Raw genomic sequence first — 25,071 nt, forward strand, 5'->3', positions numbered from 1 at the left:
GTACCATCTTGCCTGGCATGTTACCCCCATTTGTACTGTATGTATGTTTGTTTCTGCCTGTGTCACTGGGATTCTGCTAGTCAGGACCCCAGTGCTCATAAAGTATGCCCTGTATGTGTTCCCTGTGTGGTGCCTAACTGTATCACTGAGGCTTTGCTAACCAGAATCTCAGTGTTTATGCTCTCTCTGCTTTTAAAATTGCCACTGCAGGCTAGTGACTAATTTTACAAATTCTGATTGGCACACTGGAAACTCTTATAATTCCCTAGTATACGGTACCTAGGTACCCAGGGTATTGGGGTTCCATAAGATCCCTATGGGCTGCAGCATTTCTTTTGCCACCCATAGGGAGCTCAGACAATTTACATAGGACTGCCACTGCAGCCTGAGTGAAATAACGTCCACGTTATTTCATAGCCATTTTACACTGCACTTAAGTAACTTATAAGTCACCTATATGTCTAACCCTCAATTAGTGAAGGTTAGGTGCAAAGTTACTTAGTGTGTGGGCACCCTAGCACTAGCCAAGGTGCCCCCACATTGTTCAGGGCAAATTCCCCGGACTTTGTGAGTGCGGGGACACCATTACACGCATGCACTACATATAGGTCAATACCTATATGTAGCTTCACAATGGTAACTCCTAACATGGCCATGTAACATGACTAGGATCATGGAATTGTCACCCCAATACCATGGGGGGACAATTCCATGCATCCCCGGGTCTCCAGCATAAAGCCTGGGTACTGCCAAACTAACTTTCCGGGGTCTCCTCTGCAGCTACCGCTACTGCCAACCCCTCAGACAGGTTTCTGCCCCCCTGGGGCATGGGCAGCCTGATCTCAGGAAGGCAGTACAAAGGATTTCCTCTGAGAGAGGGTGTTACACCCTCTCCCTTTGGAAATAGGTGTGAAGGGCCTGGGAGGAGTAGCCTCTCCTGGCCTCTGGAAATGCTTTGAAGGGCACAGATGGTGCCCTCCTTTCATAAGCCAGTCTACACCGGTTCAGGGATCCCCCCCCAGCCCTGCTCTGGCGCGAAACTGGACAAAGGAAAGGGGAGTGACCACTCCCCTGACCAGCACCTCCCAGGGGAGGTGCCCAGAGCTCCTCCAGTGTGTCCCAGACCTGTGCCATCTTGGATGCAGAGGTGTGAGGGCACAGTGGACAGCTCTGAGTGGCCAGTGCCAGCGGGTGACGTCAGAGACCCCTCCTGATAGGTGCTTACCTTTCTCTGTAGCCAATCCTCCTCTGTGGGCTATTTAGGGTCTCTCCTGTGGGCATCTCACCAGATAACGAATGCAAGAGCTCACTAGAGTTCCTCTGCACTTCCCTCTTCGACTTCTGCCAAGGATCGACCGCTGACTGCTCCAGGACGACTGCATAACCGCAACAAAGTAGCAAGAAGACTACCAGCAACATTGTAGCGCCTCACCCTGACAGCTTTCTCGACTGTTTCCTGGTGGTGCATGCTCTGAGGGCTGCCTGCCTTCACCCTGCACTGGAAGCCAAGAAGAAATCTCCCGCGGGTCGACGGAATCTTCCCCCTGCTAACGCAGGCACCAAAGTTCTGCATCACCAGTCCTCTGGGTCTGCTCTCATCCTGACGAGCGTGGTCCCTGGAACACAGGATCTGGGTCCAAGTGTCTTCGACAGTCCAGTGGCCCTTCTGTCCAAATTTGGTGGAGGTAAGTCCTTGCCTCCCCACGCCAGACAGTAATCCTGTGTACTGCTTTAACTGCAGCTGCTCAGGCTTCGGTGCACTTTTGCAAGACTTCCTTTGTGCACAGCCTAGCCCAGGTCCCCAGCACTCCGTCCTGCATTGCCCAACTCGCTGAGTTGGACTCTGACGTTGTGGGACCCTCTTTTGTTGCTATGAGTCGACTGTCATCCTCAGATCTTCTAAGTGACTGTTCAGGTTCTTCTGCAGGTGCTGCCTACTTCTGCGTGGGCTCTCCGTGTTGCTGAGCGCCCCCTCTGTCTCCTCTTCCAAGGGGCGACCTCCTGGTCCTTCCTGGGCCTTAGCAGCACCCAAAATCCTCAACTGCGACTCTTGCAGCTAGCAAGGCTCGTTTGCGGTCTTTCTGCGAGGAGACAACTCTGCATCCTCCAGCACGCCGTGGGACATCTTCTGACCAAAGGAGAAGTTCCTGGCACCTTCTGTCGTTGCAGAATCTTCGGCTTCTTCCACCCGGAGACAGCCCTTTTGCACCTTCATCCGGGGTTTAGTGGGCTCCTGCCTCCCCCCCCCCCCCCCCCTTCCTTTACAGGTCCTCAGGTCCAGGAATCCGTCTTCAGTGCTTTGCAGTCAGTTGTTGTCCTTGCAGAATCCCCTATCACGACTATTCTGTCTTTCTGGGGTAGTAGGGTAACTTTACTTCTACTTTTCAGGGTCTTGGGGTGGGGTATCTTGGACACCCTTAGTATTTTCGTACACTCCCAGCGACCCTCTACACACTACACTAGGCCTGGGGTCCATTCGTGGTTCGCATTCCACTTTTGGAGTATATGGTTTGTGTTGCCCCTAGGCCTATTTCTCCCTGTTGCATTATATTGTGTTCTACAGTGTTTGCACTACTTTTCTAACTGTTACTTACCTGATTTTGGTTTGTGTGTATATATTTTGTGTATATTACCTCCTTAGGGAGTATATCCTCTGAGATACTTTTGGCATATTGTCACTAAAATAAAGTACCTTTGTTTTTAGTAACTCTGAGTATTGTGTTTTCTTATGATATATAGTGCAAAGTGATATGTGGTATAGTAGGAGCTTTGCATGTCTCCTAGTTCAGCCTAGGCTGCTCTGCTATAGCTACCTCTATCAGCCTAAGCTGCTAGAACACCTCTAACCTACTAATAAGGGATAACTGGACCTGGCACAAGGTGTAAGTACCACTAGGTACCCACTATAAGCCAGGCCCAGCCTCCTACACTTGTCAACAACAGAGACTGTACTTTGAAGTTTGCCTACTTCAAAGGTAGAAATTGGTATAAGTCGTGGGCCCAAAACCCCAGACTTAGAGAATGCTTCTGGATCAAGAGGAACCTCTGCCAAGGAGAAAAGCTGGAGGAAGAATACTGCCTCTTTGCTTTGTTTGCTTTGCTAGGTAGGCCTGAAGTTGCTGCTTCTGCCTTAAAGAGGGCAAAGACTGGACTTTGCTGTGTATCCTGCTTCTGAGGTTCCCCAAGGGCTTGGAGTAGAGCTTGCCTCCTGTTGAAAGTTTCTGGGACACCAAAGACTTCAGATTCATCTGCCTACAGCACCCGGAAATGTGTGTTTTGTGCTGCAACAGAAGAAAAACCACAACGACGCCGCCAACAATGCCGCTGCCTGCACAGTGACCGGGTGATACCGCATGTCGCACTGCTCCGCTTTGCTCCACAACCCTGGTTTCGCCGTCACTGAGCTATTGCTTGCTTGTGACCTTTGGGCCTCGCACTCCACATCACCTTGCTCACACTGCAGCTTTGGTATCCCCCGACGTCCCTGCTCTACACTGACACTGGCACCGCTGCCTGCACTGTAGCCTGTGGACGCTGCTTGTGATGAACACAAAGCACTGCCCTTCCCACACCGCAGCCCGGGTCCGCCAGCGCCATCGATTCCAGTGTCGTCAGCAGGCACCCTTGTCTTCACTGCGAATCGTGGGTGCCACATGGAGCCCACCCTGCGTCGAACCACCGCCTTGGCCTACTGGCAACAGTACTTCAGCAATGACAGCCCCGCTGCCTGCACGGTGACCTGCATACACTGCACATCGCACTGTATCGCTTCACCCTGCATCCCTGATCTCACTGATGCCGCAGGACGCAGTCACCAGGCCACTCCCTGCACTGTGACCTGTGAGCACCTCACGTTCCATCGTCCTGCTTCGCACCTCAGCACCGAAACAAGTGTTCCTGGCTTCGTCATCAGCCTGGAGTTCGATCTGCAGCGTGTGTGACTACAAGGGCCTGACGACTCCTGCACTGACTTCTGGAACAGACGCCAGCAAGGACGTCCTCCGGATCTCATCACCAGCTCTGCATTTCCAAGGTACTGTTTACGGGTCTTTCTGACACTGTAGGTGGCCCGCGACCCTACGGTCAGCCTGAAGTGTTGGATTTGTTGTTCACTAAGCTGTGATAGCTCCAGGTGGAGCTATCGACATCAAGGAACTGTATATTTATTACTGAATGTTGGATTTCTCTCGTTTTGGTCTTTTTTTACACAGATAAATATTGCCTATTTTTCTAAAATGGATGTGGTGTCCTTTTGTAGTGTTTTCACTGTGGTACTGAGTGCTATGTGCAAATGCTTTACACATTGCTTCTGAGATAAGCCTTACTGCTTGTGCCAAGCTACTAAGGGATTGAGCTGTGTACCTCCCTTACCCAAACTAGAGTGAGGGTCCCTACTTGGACAGGGTGTAAACCGACTGCTAATTAGAGACCCCATTTCTAACAATTTGCCTACGCAAAAACGGGTGACAACCTTAGGAAGGAAGAAAGGCCATTGTACTAGGCACCACTTAGTCAGGTTGGATAGATAAAGGTGGCTTGGAAGAAAGAGCTTGAAGCTCACTCACTCTACGAGAAGAGGTGATGGCAATAAGAAAAAAGGTTTTGATGGTTAAGAGGTGCAAGGGACGAATGTGCATCTGCTCAAAAGGGGCACTCATGAGGTAAGTTAGAACCAGGTTCAAGTCCCATTAGGGCATAATAAACTGGGTCAGAGGAAACAAATGGTTAAGTCTCTTAAGGAACCTTCCAACAATGGGAGATTTTAATAAGGAAGGTTGGTCTCGCAATCTTATAAAGGCTGAGATGGCCGATAATTAACCTTTAAGGTGCCCAAAGCAGTGCCCTTCTAGCTCAAAGAAATGATGAACAAGAGAACCTCAGATAGAGGTGCAGGAAGGGGATCAACACCATGCCACAAATTTATGCCAACAACAGATGTACACCGTTTTGGTGGAGGGATGCCTGGCTGCCAAGATAACATCACAGACTTCGGGTGGAAGGTTAAAAGCTGTCAACTGTCACCACTCAATCTCCACACATGAAGGTGAAGATTGGTCAGGTTTGGGTGGAGAATCGTCCCCTGCTGCTGCAACAGAAGATCCACCTGAAGGGGCCGTATGATCGGAGGATTTGTAGCCATGCTTAGTAGCTCTGGATACCAGACTTTTCATGCCCATTCTGGAGCCACAAGGATTACTTGGGCCCGGTCGTTCTTGATCTTCTTCAGAACTCTGGACAGAAGTGGTATTTGCTGTAAGGCTTAAAGGAGGCCTGAGTTCCACTCAAGATGAAAAGTGTCGCCGAACGAGTGCCGCCTTGGAAACTCCAACGTGCCAAACAGCTGACATTGTGCGTTCTTTGCGAAGGTGAACACATCTAACCAAGGCTCTCCCGACTGCTGAAAGAGACCTTGCATCACCTCCGGATGGAGGTACCATTTGTAATTAACTATGCCTCGACGGCTGAGTTTGTCTGCTCTGGTGTTCAGAGAACTCGCCAGATGTTGAATCACCAGGGTGATGCCCTTATGTTCCATCCATGTCCAGAGGGCATAGAGCCCATTGCCAAAGGGCCCACGACCCCACTCCACTCTGCATGTTGTTTGTGAACACATGCATCACTTTCCCTTTCAGGGAGGGAAAGAATATTTTCAATGCAAGCCTGATCGCCCGGAGCTCCAAACGATTCCTGTGGAGTACGGAACCCGCCGGAGACCAGAGACCTTTGATCTCCGCCTCTCTAATGTGGCTGCCCCATCTCGTGATGCGTCTGTCATTACTGTGATATCTGGTTGGGGAAAGATAAGCATCTGCCGCTGACCCAGTCACAATTCGAAAGCCACCCCTGCAGGTCTTTTGCAGTTCCCTCTGAGAACTGGACCATGTCAGATAGATTCCTCCGATGCTGTGCCCATAGGAACTTCAGGTCCCACGGCAGATCCGGCATATGCCATCTGGCATGTGTTACAAGCAGGATGCAGGAGGCCATGAGGCCCAGCAACCTCAGGGTCATTCCCACTGAAATGCAGGATAGAGGCTGAAACATCAGAATCATAGCCTGAATATCCTGGACTCACTTTTCGGGAGGATAAGCCTGAAAATGCACTGTGTCCAAAACAGCTCCGATGAAAGGGAGCATCTGAGAACGAGTCAGGTGTGACTTCAGCACGTTTATAGTGAACCCCAGATAATGCAGAAGATTCGCTATAGTCTGAAGGTGGGAGACTACTTTCTGAGGCGTGTTCGCCTTCAACAGCCAGTCGCCGAGGTAGGGGAGGACTGAAACCCCTAACCTGTGCAGATGGGCTGCAACCACCGCCATCACTTTAGTGAACGCCCGAGAGGCGCACTGGTAAGGCCGAAGGGGGCATGGTAAATTGAAGATGCTTGTGACCTACCACGAATCGCAAGTAGCGCCTTTGGACAGGCAAGACAGGTATATGGAAGTAAGCATCCTGCAAGTCCAACGCTACCATCCAGTCTCTTGGGTCCAAGGTAAACAGGACCTGAGCCAGAGTGAGCATTTTTAACTTTTCCTTCTTGAGAATGAAATTAAGAGCCCAAAGTTTTAGGATAGGACGTACCCTCTTGTCCTTTTTGAGCACCAGAAAGTAGTGGGAATAACAACCGCAACCAACTTCTGGCTCAGGACTCCTCTCTATGGCTCTCTTGGCCAAGAGAGCCACAACTTCCTCACGGAGTAGTGCCAGTGGAGGCGACTGGCAGCGGTGGACTGGGCAGACCTTTGGTTCCCTGTCCCATGAGCCCATGGGATTCTACGGCCACGCAGTGGCTGTATATCATGTGTGGCTCTGTGGCTGACAGGGTAAGGATGCAACAGGGAGCCCCTTCTGTGGCCACAAAAGGGGCGAAAAGCAAACTGGAGGGTGAGGGGCAGTTGCTAGGCCAAGCGACCAGTCCGTAGTCTGGGACTCCTTGAAACTCTTGAGGGCTGAGTCCGCTTTGTCTCCGAAGAGACGGGTGCCATGTAAGGGCATGTCCTTAAGAGACTGTTGGACATCCCCTGAAAAAACAGCCGCCCTCAACCAGGCGTGGCGCCTCAAGGCCACCGTTGACGCAACCGATCTGCCCAGTGAGTTGGTCATGTCCAGCCCATAACGAATTGTAAACTTAACCGCATCTCTCTCATCAGCAACAGCTTGGGAGATGGTGGTCCGGGCCTCCTCCAGGACCTGCGGCAATACCTGCGCGACTGTATCCCTTAATGAATGGGTGTAGCAGCCCAAAAAGCATATGGTGTTCACGATCTGCAGTGCTAGACTGGAGAAAGACAAGATCTTATTCCCAAATAGATCAAGTCTCTTTGATTTCCTCTCCGGGGAAGCAGATGGGAATGCGCCAGATGATGAAGCCTGGGTGACAAGGCTATCAGTCGTGGGGTGTTGGGACAGGAATTTAGGGTCGTTCATGGCAGGCCGATGGCGACAGGTGATCGTCCTATTCACAGGCGCGTCTGTGCTGGGTCCGTAGCAAGAACCAAGAAGGACGTCGGTAAGCGCTTCATTAAGTGGAAGGAGAGGCTCCGAAGTGGAAGCCCCAGGCTGAAGCTCCTCAGTCAGGAGGTTAGTCCTGACCACTACAGAGGGAAGCTCAAGGCAAGGACCTGAGCTGCCCTACTGACCACCATTGAGTAAGAGGCTCCCTCTGCCGTAGTCATGGTAGGAGGAGAAAGCATGCCAGCGTCTGAGTAGGCTCTGTCAAAGTCGGAAGCGGCAACGATCGACGCCGTTCCGGCTCCGGGTCATCAGGGATCAGGATTGGTTCGATGTCCGTTATGGAGGTTCAATTGACATCAGGAGCGTCCACATTTTAGCTGGCTCCGGGGAAAGTCGCAGTGGTATGACTGGCTTCTGCACGGATCCGAAGGGGCCCTCGGTGGCTGGAGTCACCAGTGTGGAACCTGAAGGGCCCCCTACCAAGCCCCCAGGCCCCAAAGGTACCGCAGGGGGTTAGGTTTGCCCAAAGATGAGGCGCACATGGCCTCATAAAATTTGTTGAGCTGGGCAGGGGTGCCTCCGGCTCCAGGAAACTCGGGCAGGTGCAGTGGGGACCCAGAAGAAAGCTCCGCGGATGGTGGCCTCAAGCGTCAACACTTTTCCTGCATCGCATCGGCCAGGCGACGAGGTTAAGTCAAAGAACATTTAACCTTCTTCAATGATTTCTTCTTCTGACCTGAATGTCCAGACAGTTTTGAATGGGATGAAGAGTGGTGATGACTCAGCGAGCAGTCTTGAGACCTTTCTCTCGAGCGAAACTGGGAGCGACGCAGAGTAGAGCACCGGGCCACCATAAGCTTTAGGGGCTGCTCCCTCAAAGCCTTCGGGTTCATGGCCCGGCACTCTGAGCATGACTTCGGGTCATGGTCGCGCTTCAGACACCAAAAACACACCAACTGCGGGTCTGTCACCGACATCATGCGGTGACAGGCATCGCAAGGCTTGAAGCCAGTCTTACGAGACATCCCTCAATGCACCAAAGAAGTCTAAAAATCAATCAATCAATCAGTATTTGTAAAGCGCGACTACTCACCCCTGAGGGTCTCAAGGCGCTGGGCTGGAGGGGTCTCATCCGAAGAGCCACGTCTTGAGGTTCTTCCTGAAGATGGTGAGCCACGAGCTTTGTCCGAGGTGGAGGGGGAGGTTGTTCGAGCTCTTTGCTGCAGTGTAGGTGAAAGATCGTCCTCCAGCAGTGGGTTTGCGTATGCGAGGGACGGTGTCAGGGCCATCTGGATGGAGCGGAGGGATCTGGCAGGGTGTGGAAGGAGACACAGTGGTTTAGGTAGGCAGGTCCTGCGTTGTGTATGGCCTTGTACGTGTGGGTGAGAAGCTTGAAGGTGATTGGCTTCTCGACCGGTAGCCAGTGGAGGGTCCTCAGGTGTTGGGAGATGTGTTCTTGGCGAGGGAGGTCCAGAATAAGTCTGGCGGTGGCGTTCTGGTTGAGTTGAAGTTTTTTGATGTTCCTAGATGAGGTGCCGGCGTAGAGGGCGTTGCTGTAGTTGAGCTTGCTAGTGACTAAGGTGTGGGTGACTGTCCTGCGACAGTCCTCTGGTATCTATCTGAAGATCTTCCGAAGTTTGCAGAGAGTGTGCCAGGAGGAGGAGGCGACAGACTTTACCTGGCGTGTCATGGATATGGAGGAGTCGAGGATGATTCCTAAGTTACTGGCATGCTCTGTCAGTGCAGGGGGGCCTGAGAGATGTGGGCCACCATGAGTCGTCCCAAGCTGGGGTGGCGTTTCCGAAGATGATGAACTCCGTCGGGTCGGAGTTGAGCTTGAGGCAGCCTTCTCTCATCCAGTTGGGAAGGGCTTCCATTTCTGAGTGAAAGTTCCTTTTGGCCATGTCCGGGACTTTGGTGAGGGAAATGATGAGTTGTGTCTCATCAGCATATGACACGATGTTCATACCTTTGCTTCTGACGATGGCAGCAAGAGGGGCCCTGTATACGTTGAACAGTGTGTGGGACTCAGTGAGGATCCTTGGGGGACTCCGCAGTTGACTCTTGTGGGTCTGGAAGTGTAGGGCAGGAGTCTGACTCTTCTGCATCCTCCCGGAGAGGAAGGAGTGGATCCATTCCATGGCTCTTCTGCGGATTCCTATGTCGTGGAGTCTGGTGCGCAGAGTGCTGTGAATGCTGCTGAGAGGTCGAGGAGTAGGAGTGCTGCGGTGTGGCTGTGGTCTAGGAGTAATCGGATGTAGTTGGTGGCTGCCAGGAGTGTGCTGTCGTTGCTGTGATTGCTGCTGAAACCGGACTGGGAGCTGTCCAGAAAGTTGTTGGCCTTGATGAAATTCCACAGTTGTGCATTGATTGCTTTCTCCAGTACTTTGGCGGGGTAGGGTAGCAGCGAGATGGAACGGAAATTCTTTACTTCTGATGGGTCGGCCAAAGGTTTCTTCAGGAGAGGCCGTATTTCGGTGTGTTTCCAGTCCTCAATGAAGATGCCTGTGCTGATGGAGCAGTTGATTGTGTTACGGAGCTCGGGACGATTGATACGCTGGTTATGATGTATATGTGGTACAGGCAGGGGTGCGAGGGGGCTCCGGAGTGGGTGCTGTTCATGATGTTGACTCTTTTCTCTGTGATGAGCATGGACCAGCAATGGATGGTCTGGGTGGGTTCTGGGTGGTTGTGTCAGTCACAGACAGACAAAAGGTCGAAATCGGTCAAAAATTGACCACGTTTGCTCCTCTCAGGATCTGTGCATGGCGTGGAAAAAAAAGAACTGACATCAGCATGCCGGGTGGCACTTAATTTGGGACTAGGACCGCAATGTCATCACGGCGACCACAACGCCTACGACAGACTCTGAGTCGACTAATGGCATCTGAGGGCGCGCAAGGCTACTGCTCGAAGAAAAATCTCCAGATTCAGTCTGATGCCTGGGGGAAATGCTAAGGTAAATAATCTGCAACTAGAAGTCTCTATCAGATAGTACTGTTAAAGGTTATTTGTTATGCCTTCAGCTTTTTTGCATTTGCCCAACCAACCTTGCTTATTTAAATCCCCTGTTGTGATGTTGTTTATTAAAGGTCTGACACGTTTCTTTCCAAACAGTTTGTGATGCCGCAGAAGGACCTTAACTTGGTACTGATGTACCTCATATGCATCCTCTTCGAGCCAGTGCACAGCTGTGTGTTGCTTCTTCTGACCTTCGATTCTGTCTTCCTCACTGCGAGTACTTAAGCTTATCACATGTGTGAACTCCAGGCTCTTTCAGTAAAATAGTCGTACACCACTTTTTTCTGAGCAAACACAAGCTGAGGACCCCGACAGCCTTCTTAACGGAAGTAGCGACTCCTTTTAATGCTGGCCAATTCATCACTCTTCTAGCATTCTTTGCCCCACCTACCTCTTTGAAAGAGGAGGCGAAGGTCTACTTGTTAGACCTCAAAATGGCATGGTGATCTTTTTTCACAATTTATACAAGGTGTTTTCTGCATGTCTAACGTTACCAAATTACTTTCTGTGAGTGCAACTGAACAACCTATTGGGAAGTTTTATCAAGTCATGGTGATTATGGTTATGAGAATGCACAAGAAAAGGCTACATTTGTGTGCTTATGAGCCAAGTCTGACTTTATAGCAGTTAGTTTTCTAGGGTTATTGCAAGGCATGCTATTGAGCTGAGAATATGTATCTTATGTATTCCCTTGTATGTTCAATCCTCGTGATGAATGCCCAAATGTTTAGCATTATCTGGTCTGTTAAATGTTGGTTGCTGTATTTGATCATATGCTTATTCCAACTGAGAAAAAAATCACACTTAAGTGTAAATACCGTTTCCTGTTATACAACTTCATTATAACGTTTCTCCATAGGGAAATGCTGTGGAAATCATGTATCTCATTCTTTGCTGCCCTTCCTTGTGTGCTGCGGCTGGTGTTGCAGAACTTTCAAGTAAGCAAGTTACATATGGAAGAGTTACCCGTCATCTCTAAGATGCTCACTCTGCTGCTACAACAAGGACAGCTAAAAGTCTACATAGCACAAAGTGCTTTTCTGATTCAACAAATTGTTCAGGATATTACGGTAAGTAATAGATGCTATTTACACCTTACTACTGATAACATCAGTAGTGATGACTTGTGTATGGTGGTGACCTATGGCATTGTTTGTACATGCTTTACTTGGATTTAGGTTGTCACAATACTAGATAGTTGATGAATAGTGTGGATCATATTCTGAACATACATAATACTAGATTATTTATATATTTATATTTTTGTATGGCTGATAGTACTACTTTTCAGATTATTAGATATTTGAGCCAAGCCCTCCATATGTAAAGAACTGCTAAGCCTTTCCACCCCACACAGTCCCCAGGATCGTTCTCCCAGCTTTTCAGGTTTCAAATATAATTCATTTATTTCCATAGAGGCCACTTGCATTTTCTGTGTCAGGATGTGTTTTCTGTGCACATCATTCTTCCAAAGTCCTGATAGTGTGGCATGCTTCAACATCCGATCATTTGATTCTCCCATCTAGCCTTGGGCAACTTCTTTTTTTGCTATTTGGCATTTGTATCGTACACTTGTGCCACATGTTGAGAATTTTCAGGCTGACCTTTATGCATGGTTAGAGATTGTCAGTTTGTATGTGAATCGTGTGGAGTCTAGTGATCTGGGTCACTCCGACTTTGACCATTTACCTTCTACCTACTTCAGATCCCTATGAAAACAAGTCTGGTCAAAACTTGAACTGTCTCTTCATATCTTTTTTGCACTTTCGAGTCCTGACTGATATTGTGCAGGTGCCAGGCGAATCCTTACTAACCTCTCCCCATGTCAGCATGGTATGGCTCAGAAAGACGGGCCACGCATTGTGTTAAATCGAACTACTTTCACTTTAAGAGGATGTCATGTGAGCCACACCTCAGCCATTTTGAGCATATCCACCTTTGAAAACAAACTAGTACAAAAATCATCGGGCAGACTCCCCTAAGTTCCCTAAGAAGCATTTCCATAAAGGCGAAGGATCATTGAGGTAGGCTAAGAGTGTACTGCTTAAAAAACAATGTGGAGGTTGGGCCCGTCAGTCATCACGTGTGTAATACAGCAGACAGAACATCTGCCACATTTTAACTGAGAATGAATGAAGCAAGCAAGCCACAAGCTCGACAAAATTGTACGCTTTATTGGAGTCAGTGAAGAAGCAGTGTCTCAACCCTAACTCAAAAAGAAAAGCTTGTTTAGATGGTAATTCTTTGGATGAGAACTATTGGAAAGTTTTTCTAACTTAGATGGAACAATTGTAAAGGCTGCAAAGGCAAGTTATAAAAACAACCTCCTTATTTTGTGCTTTTCTACAAATCTTTGTATAAGATCTCCCAGTCTCCTTTTGGGACAAGCAACCATTGTCTCGCTCCCATTTCTCAATGTGTGCCCAGGTAGGGGATCATGCACTTATCAATGCTGCATATAGTCTGATTGTCCCTTTTATCCAGAGAAATAGGTAACTACATTTTCAATGATTTTCCCCTAGTCACAGCTGCTCTCAGTATCAGATGCTGTACCAAATGGTGCACCTGCCTGTAGCACATCCTCTCACCTTCACCTATATTAAATTCCCATTTACATGCGTCAGATGACTTGATTGTGACGTTATTGAACAAGTCCATTACTACCATGCACTCTTCTTTCCGCCAACTGTCAAAAACTTTGGAAACTGTTCCTCTGGTGCAATCACAGTTAAATGAATGAATTCAAAAGTTATTTGTTAAGCGCAATATTGGTGGCTCAGTTGACGTGGCAGTGAAAAACCATTTTTCTTTCCAAACAGTAACATTTCTGTTTTCCCGCATTACACTTCAAATGATTGCGTTCCATCCATCAGATCACTTGGATAAAACACTCCTTGTGAGCCTTCTTTGGTGCCTGCAGAGTGCAGGAAAGAAGCTCCAATAATCCACTGGCGATCCTGGTTACTTCTCGAACTGCTGACAGTCCTCACAGGCTTTTGGAGGCAGAACAGCACCAGGACAAGTCTTCTTTGGCACAATTGTTGAGTACAGCAGGCAGGCCGAAGGAGTTGGGGCCAAGTGAGTTGCTGTTCCTCAGTTCCTGCTTTTTGCAGCTCTTTGGGTCCTTCTTCCTTAGTCCAGCTAACCTGAAGTCTAGGTATCAAGGAGTCCCCTCAGTACTCACCTTAGTGGCATTAAGAGGAGTGAAGGGTAGTAACCAATTGTGAGAAGGTAGCCTCTTTCTAGCCTTGTTACCCCCACTTTTGGCCTGTTTGTGAGTGTATGTCAGGGTGTTTGTCACTGTTTTCACTGTCTCACTGGGATCCTGATAGCCAGGCCCCAGTGCTCATAGTGAAAACACTATGTTTTCAGTATGGTTGTTATGTGTCACTGGGATCCTGCTGGTCAGGACCCCAGTGCTCATAGGTTTGTGGCCTATATGTATGTGTCACTGGGACCCTGTCACACAGGGCCCCAGTGCTCATAGGTGTGCATGTACATGTTCCCTGTGTGGTGCCTAACTGTCTCACTGAGGCTCTGCTAACCAGAACCTCAGTGGTTATGCTCTCTCATTACTTTCAAATTGTCACTAACAGGCTAGTGACCAATTTTACCAATTTACATTGGCTTACTGGAACACCCTTATAATTCCCTAGTATATGGTACTGAGGTACCCAGGGTATTGGGGTTCCAGGAGATCCCTATGGGCTGCAGCATTTCTTTTGCCACCCATAGGGAGCTCTGACAATTCTTACACAGGCCTGCCACTGCAGCCTGAGTGAAATAACGTCCACGTTATTTCACAGCCATTTTACACTGCACTTAAGTAACTTATAAGTCACCTATATGTCTAACCTTTACCTGGTAAAGGTTAGGTGCAAAGTTACTTAGTGTGAGGGCACCCTGGCACTAGCCAAGGTGCCCCCACATTGTTCAGAGCCAATTCACTGAACTTTGTGAGTGCGGGGACACCATTACACGCGTGCACTACATATAGGTCACTACCTATATGTAGCTTCACCATGGTAACTCCGAATATGGCCATGTAACATGTCTATGATCATGGAATTGCTCCCTCTATGCCATCCTCGCATTGTTGGTACAATTCCATGATCCCAGTGGTCTGTAGCACAGACCCTGGTACTGCCAAACTGCCCTTCCTGGGGTTTCACTGCAGCTGCTGCTGCTGCCAACCCCTCAGACAGGCAGCTGCCCTCCTGGGGTCCAGCCAGGCCTGGCCCAGGATGGCAGAACAAAGAACTTCCTCTGAGAGAGGGTGTGACACCCTCTCCCTTTGGAAAATGGTGTGAAGGCAGGGGAGGAGTAGCCTCCCCCAGCCTCTGGAAATGCTTTGTTGGGCACAGATGTGCCCAATTCTGCATAAGCCAGTCTACACCGGTTCAGGGACCCCTTAGCCCCTGCTCTGGCGCGAAACTGGACAAAGGAAAGGGGAGTGACCACTCCCCTGACCTGCACCTCCCCTGGGAGGTGTCCAGAGCTCCTCCAGTGTGCTCCAGACCTCTGCCATCTTGGAAACAGAGGTGCTGCTGGCACACTGGACTGCTCTGAGTGGCCAGTGCCACCAGGTGACGTCAGAGACTCCTGCTGATAGGCTCCTTCAGGTGTTAGTAGCCTATCCTCTCTCCTAGGTAGCCAAACCCTCTTTTCTGGCTATTTAGGGTCTCTGTCTCTGGGGAAACTTCAGATAACGAATGCATGAGCTCAGCCGAGTTCCTCTGCATCTCCCTCTTCACCTTCTGATAAGGAATCGACCGCTGACCGCGCTGGAAGCCTGCAAACCTGCAACATAGTAGCAAAGACGACTACTGCAACTCTGTAACGCTGATCCTGCCGCCTTCTCGACTGTTTTCCTGCTTGTGCATGCTGTGGGGGTAGTCTGCCTCCTCTCTGCACCAGAAGCTCCGAAGAAATCTCCCGTGGGTCGACGGAATCTTCCCCCTGCAACCGCAGGCACCAAAAAGCTGCATTACCGGTCCCTTGGGTCTCCTCTCAGCACGACGAGCGAGGTCCCTCGAATCCAGCGACACCGTCCAAGTGACCCCCACAGTCCAGTGACTCTTCAGCCCAAGTTTGGTGGAGGTAAGTCCTTGCCTCACCTCGCTGGGCTGCATTGCTGGGAACCGCGACTTTGCAAGCTACTCCGGCCCCTGTGCACTTCCGGCGGAAATCCTTCGTGCACAGCCAAGCCTGGGTCCACGGCACTCTAACCTGCATTGCACGACTTTCTAAGTTGGTCTCCGGCGACGTGGGACTCCTTTGTGCAACTTCGGCGAGCACCGTTTCACGCATCCTCGTAGTGCCTGTTTCTGGCACTTCTCCGGGTGCTACCTGCTTCAGTGAGGGCTCTTTGTCTTGCTCGACGTCCCCTCTCTCTGCAGGTCCAATTTGCGACCTCCTGGTCCCTCCTGGGCCCCAGCAGCGTCCAAAAACGCCAAACGCACGATTTGCGTGTAGCAAGGCTTGTTGGCGTCCATCCGGCGGGAAAACACTTCTGCACGACTCTCCAAGGCGTGGGGGATCCATCCTCCAAAGGGGAAGTCTCTAGCCCTTGTCGTTCCTGCAGTATTCACAGTTCTTCAGCCTAGTAAGAGCTTCTTTGCACCAACCGCTGGCATTTCTTGGGCATCTGCCCATCTCCGAGTTGCTTGTGACTTTTGGACTTGGTCCCCTTGTTCCACAGGTACCCTCAGTCAGGAATCCATCGTTGTTGCATTGCTGATTTGTGTTTTCCTTGCATTTTCCCTCTAACACGACTATTTTGTCCTTAGGGGAACTTTAGTGCACTTTGCACTCACTTTTCAGGGTCTTGGGGAGGGTTATTTTTCTAACTCTCACTATTTTCTAATAGTCCCAGCGACCCTCTACAAGGTCACATAGGTTTGGGGTCCATTCGTGGTTCGCATTCCACTTCTGGAGTATATGGTTTGTGTTGCCCCTATCCCTATGTTTCCCCATTGCATCCTATTGTAACTATACATTGTTTGCACTGTTTTCTAAGACTATACTGCATATTTTTGCTATTGTGTATATATATCTTGTGTATATTTCCTATCCTCTCACTGAGGGTACACTCTAAGATACTTTGGCATATTGTCATAAAAATAAAGTACCTTTATTTTTAGTATAACTGTGTATTGTGTTTTCTTATGATATTGTGCATATGACACTAAGTGGTACTGTAGTAGCTTCACACGTCTCCTAGTTCAGCCTGAGCTGCTCTGCTAAGCTACCATTATCTATCAGCCTAAGCTGCTAGACACCCTATACACTAATAAGGGATAACTGGGCCTGGTGCAAGGTGCAAGTACCCCTTGGTACTCACTACAAGCCAGTCCAGCCTCCTACACCAATGGGCTACATACCCTGGGGGCAATAAACCCCATAGATGACTACTTCCTTTGGGGAGTGGGCATCACCCTGTCCCAGAATTACTAATTCACAGGATGGTAGAATTCCACATTTCATGTTCGCTTTAGACTGGCCACCCTATAAGTTGTGTCCATCCTGGCAATGCAACACTCCTCCTGCATTGCTAATTTTCATGCCTGTCCTAGTGCCAAATGGGCCTCATGTAGGTGGCTGGCCTGGCTTATAGTGGGTACCTTGTGGTACTTACACCTTGTGCCAGGTCCAGTTATCCCTTATTAGTAGATTAGAGGTGTTCTAGCAGCTTAGGCTGATAGAGGTAGCTATAGCAGAGCAGCTTAGGCTGAACTAGGAGACATGCAAAGCTCCTACTATACCACTTATATCATATAGCACTATATCACAAGAAACACAATACTCAGAGTTGCTAAAAATAAAGGTACTTTGTTTTAGTGACAATATGCCAAAAGTATCTCAGAGGTTATACTCCCTTAGGAGGTACGTAATATACACAAAATATATACACAAACCAAAATTAGGTAAGTAAACACTTAGAAAAGTAGTGCAAACACTGTAGAACACAATAGAATGCAGTAGAAGACAGTAGGCCTAGGGGCAACACAAACCATATACTCCAAAAGTGGAATGCAAACCACGACTGGACCCCAGGCCTCGTGTAGTGTGTAGAGGGTCGCTGGGAGTGTAAGGAAACACTAAGGGTGTCCAAGATACCTGTAGGAAAGTACCATCTTGCCTGGCATGTTACCCCCATATTTCACTGTATATATGTTGTTTTAGTTGTATATGTTACTGGGACCCTGCCAGCCAGGGCCCCAGTGCTCATAATTGTGCCCTGTATGTGTTACCGGTGTTATGACTAACTGTCTCACTGAGGCTCTGCTAACCAGAACCTCAGTGGTTATGCTCTCTCATTTCTTTCCAAATTGTCACTAACAGGCTAGTGACCAATTTCACCAATTTAAAATTGGCATACTGGAACACCCTTATAATTCCCTAGTATATGGTACTGAGGTACCCAGGGTGTTGGGGTTTCAGGAGATCCCTATGGGCTGCAGCATTTCTTTTGCCACCTATAGGGAGCTCTGACAATTCTTACACAGGCCTGCCATTGCAGCCTGAGTGAAATAACGTCCACGTTATTTCACAGCCATTTACCACTGCACTTAAGTAACTTATAAGTCACCTATATGTCTAACCTTTACCTGGTAAAGGTTGGGTGCTAAGTTACTTGGTGTGTGGGCACCCTGGCACTAGCCAAGGTGCCCCCACATTGTTCAGGGCAAATTCCCCGGACTTTGTGAGTGCGGGGACACCATTACACGCGTGAACTATACATATGTCACTACATATGTATAGCGTCACAATGGTAACTCCGAACATGGCCATGTAACATGTCTACGATCATGGAATTGTCACCCCAATGCCATTCTGGCATTGGGGAGACAATTCCATGATCCCCGAGTCTCTAGCACAGACCCGGGTACTGCCAAACTGCCTTTCCCGGGGTTTCACTGCAGCTGCTGCTGCTGCCAACCCCTCAGACAGGTTTCTGCCCTCAGAACAAAGGACTTCCTCAGAGAGAGGGTGTTACACCCTCTCCCTTTGGAAAAAGGTGTTAGGGCTGGGGAGGAGTAGCCTCCCCCAGCCTCTGGAAATGCTTTCATGGGCACAGATGGTGCCCATTTTCTGCATAAGCCAGTCTACACCGGTTCAGGGATCCCCCAGCCCTGCTCTGGTGCGAAACTGGACCAAGGAAAGGGGAGTGACCACTCCCCTGACCTGCACCTCCCCTGGGAGGTGCCCAGAGCTCCTCCAGTGTGCTCCAGACCTCTGCCATCTTGGAAACAGAGGCGCTGCTGGCACACTGGACTGCTCTGAGTGGCCAGTGCCAGCAGGTGACGTCAGAGACTCCTTCTGATAGGCTCCTACAGGTGTTGCTAGCCTATCCTCTCTCCTAAGTAGCCAAACCTCCTTTTCTGGCTATTTGCAGTCTCTGCTTTGGGGAATTCTTTAGATAACGAATGCAAGAGCTCATCAGAGTTCCTCTGCATCTCTCTCTTCACCTTCTGCCAAGGAATCGACCGCTGACTGCTCTGGAAGCCTGCAAAACTGCAACAAAGTAGCAAAGACGACTACTGCGACCTTGTAACGCTGATCCGTCCGCCTTCTCAACTGTTTTCCTGGTGGTGCATGCTGTGGGGGTAGTCTGCCTCCTCTCTGCACTAGAAGCTCTGAAGAAATCTCCCGTGGGTTGACGGAATCTTCCCCCTGCAACCGCAGGCACCAAAAGACTGCATCACCGGTCCTCTGGGTCCCCTCTCAGCACGACGAGCGTGGTCCCTGGAACTCAGCAACTCTGTCCAAGTGACTCCCACAGTCCAGTGACTCTTCAGTCCAAGTTTGGTGGAGGTAAGTCCTTGCCTCCCCACGCTAGACTGCATTGCTGGGTACCGCGTTATTTGCAGCTGCTCCGGCTCCTGTGCACTCTTCCAGGATTTCCTTTGTGCACAGCCAAGCCTGGGTCCCCGACACTCTAACCTGCAGTGCATGACATCCTGAGTTGTCCTCTGGCATCGTGGGACCTTCTTTTGTGACTTCGGGTGAGCTCCGGTTCACTCTTCTTCGTAGTGCATGTTCCGGCACTTCTGCGGGTGCTGCTTGCTTCTGAGTGGGCTCTTTGTCTTGCTGGACGCCCCCTCTGTCTTCTCCCGCAATTGGCGACATCTTGGTCCCTCCTGGGCCACAGCAGCATCCAAAAACCCTAACCGCGACCCTTGCAGCTAGCAAGGCTTGTTTGCGGTCTTTCTGCACGGAAACACCTCTGCAAGCTTCTTCACGACGTGGGACATTCATCCTCAAAAGGGGAAGTTCCTAGTCCTCTTCGTTCTTGCAGAATCCACAGCTTCTACCATCCGGTGGCAGCTTCTTTGCACCCACAGCTGGCATTTCCTGGGCATCTGCCCACTCCCGACTTGATCGTGACTTTTGGACTTGGTCCCCTTGTTCCACAGGTACTCTCGTCCGGAAATCCATCATTGTTGCATTGCTGGTGTTGGTCTTCCTTGCAGAATTCCCCTATAACGACTTCTGTGCTCTCTGGGGAACTTAGGTGCACTTTGCACCCACTTTTCAGGGTCTTGGGGTGGGCTATTTTTCTAACCCTCACCATTTTCTTACAGTCCCAGCGACCCTCTACAAGGTCACATAGGTTTGGGGTCCATTCGTGGTTCGCATTCCACTTCTAGAGTATATGGTTTGTGTTGCCCCTGTACCTATGTGCTCTCATTGCAATCTATTGTGACTGTACATTGCTTGCATTGCTTTCTATTGCTATTACTGCATATTTTTGGTATTGTGTACATATATCTTGTGTATATTTGCTATCCTCATACTGAGGGTACTCACTGAGCTACTTTTGGCATATTGTCATAAAAAATAAAGTACCTTTATTTTTAGTATATCTGTGTATTGTGTTTTCTTATGATATTGTGCATATGACACCAGTGGTATAGTAGGAGCTTTACACGCCTCCTAGTTCAGCCTAAGCTGCTCTGCTAAGCTACCTTTTCTATCAGCCTAAGCTGCTAGACACCTCTCTACACTAATAAGGGATACCTGGACCTGGTACAAGGTGTAAGTACCCCTTGGTACTCACTACAAGCCAGGCCAGCCTCCTACAATACCCCAACCCAAGACCCTGAAAAGTAGGAGTAAAGTTACCCTACTACCCCAGAAAGACAGTAAAGTCGAGATAGGGGACTCTGCAAAGACAACAACTGACTGCAAAGCACTGAAGATGGATTCCAGGGCCTGAGGACCTGCAAAGGAAGGGGACCAAGTCCAAGTGTCACGCAAGTGTTGGGGGGGGGCAGGAGCCCACTAAACCCCAGATGAAGGTGCAAAAGGGCTAGCTCCGGGTGGAAGAAGTCGAAGATTCTGCAACAACGGAAGATGCCAGGAACTTCTCCTTTCGATGGAAGATGTCCCACGGCGTGCTGGATGCTGCAGAAGTGTTTCCACGCAGAAATACTGCAACCTAGCCTTGCTACCTGCAAGGGTCGCGGTAGAGGTTTTTGGGTGCTGCTAGGGTCCAGGAAGGACCAGGATGTCGCCCCTTGGAGGAGGAGACCGAGGGGGCGCACAGCAACATAGAAAACCAACGCAGAAGCAGGCAGCACCCGCAGAAGCACCACAAAAGGGAGTCCCTCGAAGTCGGAGTTCAACTCAGTGAGTTGGGCAATGCAGGACGGAGTGCTGGGTACCTGGGTTAGGCTGTGCACAAAGGAAGTCTTGCAAAAGTGCACAGATGCCCTAGCAGCTGCAGTTCACGCAGTACACAGGATTACTGTCTGGCGTGGGGAGGCAAGGACTTACCTCCACCAAATTTTGACAGAAGGGCCACTGTACTGTCGGGGTCACTTGGATCAAGCTCCTGTGTTCCAGGGACCATGCTCGTCAAGATGAAAGGGGACCCAGAGGACTGGTGATGCAGAAGTTTGGTACCTGCGTTGGTGGGGGAAGATGCCGTCAACCCACGGGAGATTTCTTCTTGGCTTCCAGTGCAGGGTGAATGCAGACAGCCCTCAGAGCATGCACCACTAGGAAACAGTCGAGAAAGCTGGCAGGATGAGGCGCAACAATGTTGCTGGTAGTCTTCTTGCTGCTTTGTTGCGGTTTTGTAGGCATCCTGGAGCAGTCAGCGGTCGATCCTTGGCAGAAGCCGAAGAGGGAAGTGCAGAGGAACTCTGGTGAGCTCTTGCATTCGTTATCTGAAGAGAAACCCACAGGGGAGACCCTAAATAGCCCTCAGAGGAGGATTGGCTACAGAGAAAGGTAAGCACCTATCAGGGGGGGTCTCTGGCGTCACCTGCTGGCACTGGCCACTCAGAGATGTCCATTCTGCCCTCATACGTCTGCATCCAAGATGACAGAGGTCTGGGACACACTGGAGGAGATCTGGGCACCTCCCCTTGGGAGGTGCTGGTCAGGGGAGTGGTCACTCCCCTTTCCTTTGTCCAGTTTCGCACCAGAGCAGGGCTGGGGCAATCCCTGAACCAGTGTAGACCTGCTTATGCAAGCAGGGCACCATCTGTGCCCATCAAAGCATTTCCAGAGGCCAGGAGAGGCTACTCCTCTCAGGCCCTTAACACCTATTTCCAAAGGGAGAGGGTGTAACACCCTCTCTCAGAGGAAATCCTTTGTTCTGCCTTCCTGGGACTGGGCTGCCAGGCCCCAGGGGGGCAGAAACCCATCTGAGTGTTGGCAGCAGCGGTAGCTGCAGAGAAAACCCCAGAGAGTTAGTTTGGCAGTACCCGAGCTCTATGCTGGAGCCCCGGGGATGCATGGAATTGTCCCCCCAATACCAGAATGGTATTGAGGTGACAATTCCATGATCCTAGACATGTTACATGGCCATGTTCGGAGTTACCATTGTGACGCTACATATAGGTATTGACCTATATGTAGTGCACGCGTGTAATGGTGTCCCCGCACTCACAAAGTCCAGGGAATGTGCCCTGAACGATGTGGGGGTACCTTGACTAGTGCCAGGGTGCCCACACACTAAGTAACTTTGCACCTAACCTTCACTAAGTGAGAGTTAGACATATAGGTGACTTATACGTTACTTAAGTGCAGTGTAAAATGGCTGTGAAATAACGTGGACGTTATTTCACTCAGACTGAAGTGGCAGTCCTATATAAGAATTGTCTGAGCTCCCTATGGGTGGCAAAAGAAATGCTGCAGCCCATAGGGATCTCCTGGAACCCCAATACCCTGGGTACCTAGGTACCATATACTACGGATTTATGAGGGTGTTCCAGTGTGCCAATGAGAATTGGTAAAATTAGTCACTAGCCTGCAGTGACAATTTTAAAAGCAGAGAGAGCATAAACATTGATGTTCTGATTAGCAGAGCCTCAGTGATACAGTTAGGCACCACACAGGGAACATATACAGGGCACATACTTATGAGCACTGGGGTCCTGGCTAGCAGGATCCCAGTGACACAGGCAAAAAAAAACATACATACAGTAAAAATGGGGGTAACATGCCAGGCAAGATGGTACTTTCCTACACCTCAGGGCAGGGGGTTACCTCTGCCAGGTCTTGGGGAAGCGGGGATCTCTTATCAAAGGCAGCAGGGACGTAGAAGTCCCTGCCTTAGTATACACCTTACTAGCCATCCTGTTGGTGGAGGTGTAACACCGCCTGCCAGAGCAGGCATTCTATCAGCTAGCATACAAGAGGATTAGTACCAAACACCACTGTAAAGAAATGGCTCCCTGTTGCAGTTACCCCCCACTTTTTGCCTGATACTGATGCTTACTTGACTAAGAAGTGTGCTGGGACCCTGCTAACCAGGCCCCAGCACCAGTGTTCTTTCCCTAACCTGTACTTTTGTATCCACAATTGGCAGACCCTGGCATCCAGATAAGTCCCTTGTAACTGGTACTTCTAGTACCAAGGGCCCTGATGCCAAGGAAGGTCTCTAAGGGCTGCAGCATGTCTTATGCCACCCTGGAGACCTCTCACTCAGCACAGACACACTGCTTACCAGCTTGTGTGTGCTAGTGAGGACAAAACGAGTAAGTCGACATGGCACTCCCCTCAGGGTGCCATGCCAGCCTCTCACTGCCTATGCAGTATAGGTAAGACACCCCTCTAGCAGGCCTTACAGCCCTAAGGCAGGGTGCACTATACCATAGGTGAGGGTACCAGTGCATGAGCATGGTACCCCTACAGTGTCTAAACAAAACCTTAGACATTGTAAGTGCAGGGTAGCCATAAGAGTATATGGTCTGGGAGTCTGTCAAACACGAACTCCACAGCACCATAATGGCTACACTGAAAACTGGGAAGTTTGGTATCCAACTTCTCAGCACAATAAATGCACACTGATGCCAGTGTACATTTTATTGTAAAATACACCACAGAGGGCACCTTAGAGGTGCCCCCTGAAACTTAACCGACTGTCTGTGTAGGCTGACTAGTTCCAGCAGCCTGCCACACCAGAGACATGTTGCTGGCCCCATGGGGAGAGTGCCTTTGTCACTCTGAGGCCAGTAACAAAGCCTGCACTGGGTGGAGATGCTAACACCTCCCCCAGGCAGGAGCTGTGACACCTGGCGGTGAGCCTCAAAGGCTCACCCCTTTGTCACAGCCCAGCAGGGCACTCCAGCTTAGTGGAGTTGCCCGCCCCCTCCGGCCACGGCCCCCACTTTTGGCGGCAAGGCTGGAGGGAACAAAGAAAGCAACAAGGAGGAGTCACTGGCCAGTCAGGACAGCCCCTAAGGTGTCCTGAGCTGAGGTGACTCTGACTTTTAGAAATCCTCCATCTTGCAGATGGAGGATTCCCCCAATAGGGTTAGGACTGTGACCCCCTCCCCTTGGGAGGAGGCACAAAGAGGGTGTACCCACCCTCAGGGCTAGTAGCCATTGGCTACTAACCCCCCAGACCTAAACACGCCCTTAAATTTAGTATTTAAGGGCTACCCTGAACCCTAGAAAATTAGATTCCTGCAACTACAAGAAGAAGGACTGCCTAGCTGAAAACCCCTGCAGCGGAAGACCAGAAGACGACAACTGCTTTGGCTCCAGAAACTCACCGGCCTGTCTCCTGCCTTCCAAAGATCCTGCTCCAGCTACGCCTTCCAAAGGGACCAGCGACCTCGACATCCTCTGAGGACTGCCCCTGCTTCGAAAAGACAAGAAACTCCCGAGGACAGCGGACCTGCTCCAAGAAAGGCTGCAACTTTGTTTCCAGCAGCTTTAAAGAACCCTGCAAGCTCCCCGCAAGAAGCGTGAGACTTGCAACACTGCACCCGGCGACCCCGACTCGGCTGGTGGAGATCCAACACCTCAGGAGGGACCCCAGGACTACTCTAAGACTGTGAGTACAAAAACCTGTCCCCCCTGAGCCCCCACAGCGCCGCCTGCAGAGGGAATCCCGAGGCTTCCCCTGACCGCGACTCTTTGAACCTAAAGTCCCGACGCCTGGGAGAGACCCTGCACCCGCAGCCCCCAGGACCTGAAGGACCGGACTTTCACTGGAGAAGTGACCCCCAGGAGTCCCTCTCCCTTGCCCAAGTGGAGGTTTCCCCGAGGAACCCCCCCCTTGCCTGCCTGCAGCGCTGAAGAGATCCCGAGATCTCTCATAGACTAACATTGCAAACCCGACGCTTGTT

The 25,071-nt window shown here is 50.2% G+C and overlaps 1 protein-coding gene across 2 annotated transcripts in view; it reads left to right on the top strand.

The window, feature by feature from the left end:
• The window catches only part of TEX10 (testis expressed 10), a 646,375-nt gene that overhangs the window by 587,047 nt on the left and 34,257 nt on the right, over window positions 1–25,071 (top strand). For both annotated transcript variants that reach the window (XM_069219626.1, XM_069219625.1), the window contains exon 13: window positions 11,337–11,547. In XM_069219626.1, coding sequence (XP_069075727.1) covers window positions 11,337–11,547 — 211 coding nt within the window. The remainder of the gene's footprint in view (window positions 1–11,336; window positions 11,548–25,071) is intronic.

Source organism: Pleurodeles waltl, chromosome 2_2 (genome assembly GCF_031143425.1).
Source record: "Pleurodeles waltl isolate 20211129_DDA chromosome 2_2, aPleWal1.hap1.20221129, whole genome shotgun sequence".
Taxonomy (NCBI): domain Eukaryota; kingdom Metazoa; phylum Chordata; class Amphibia; order Caudata; family Salamandridae; genus Pleurodeles; species Pleurodeles waltl.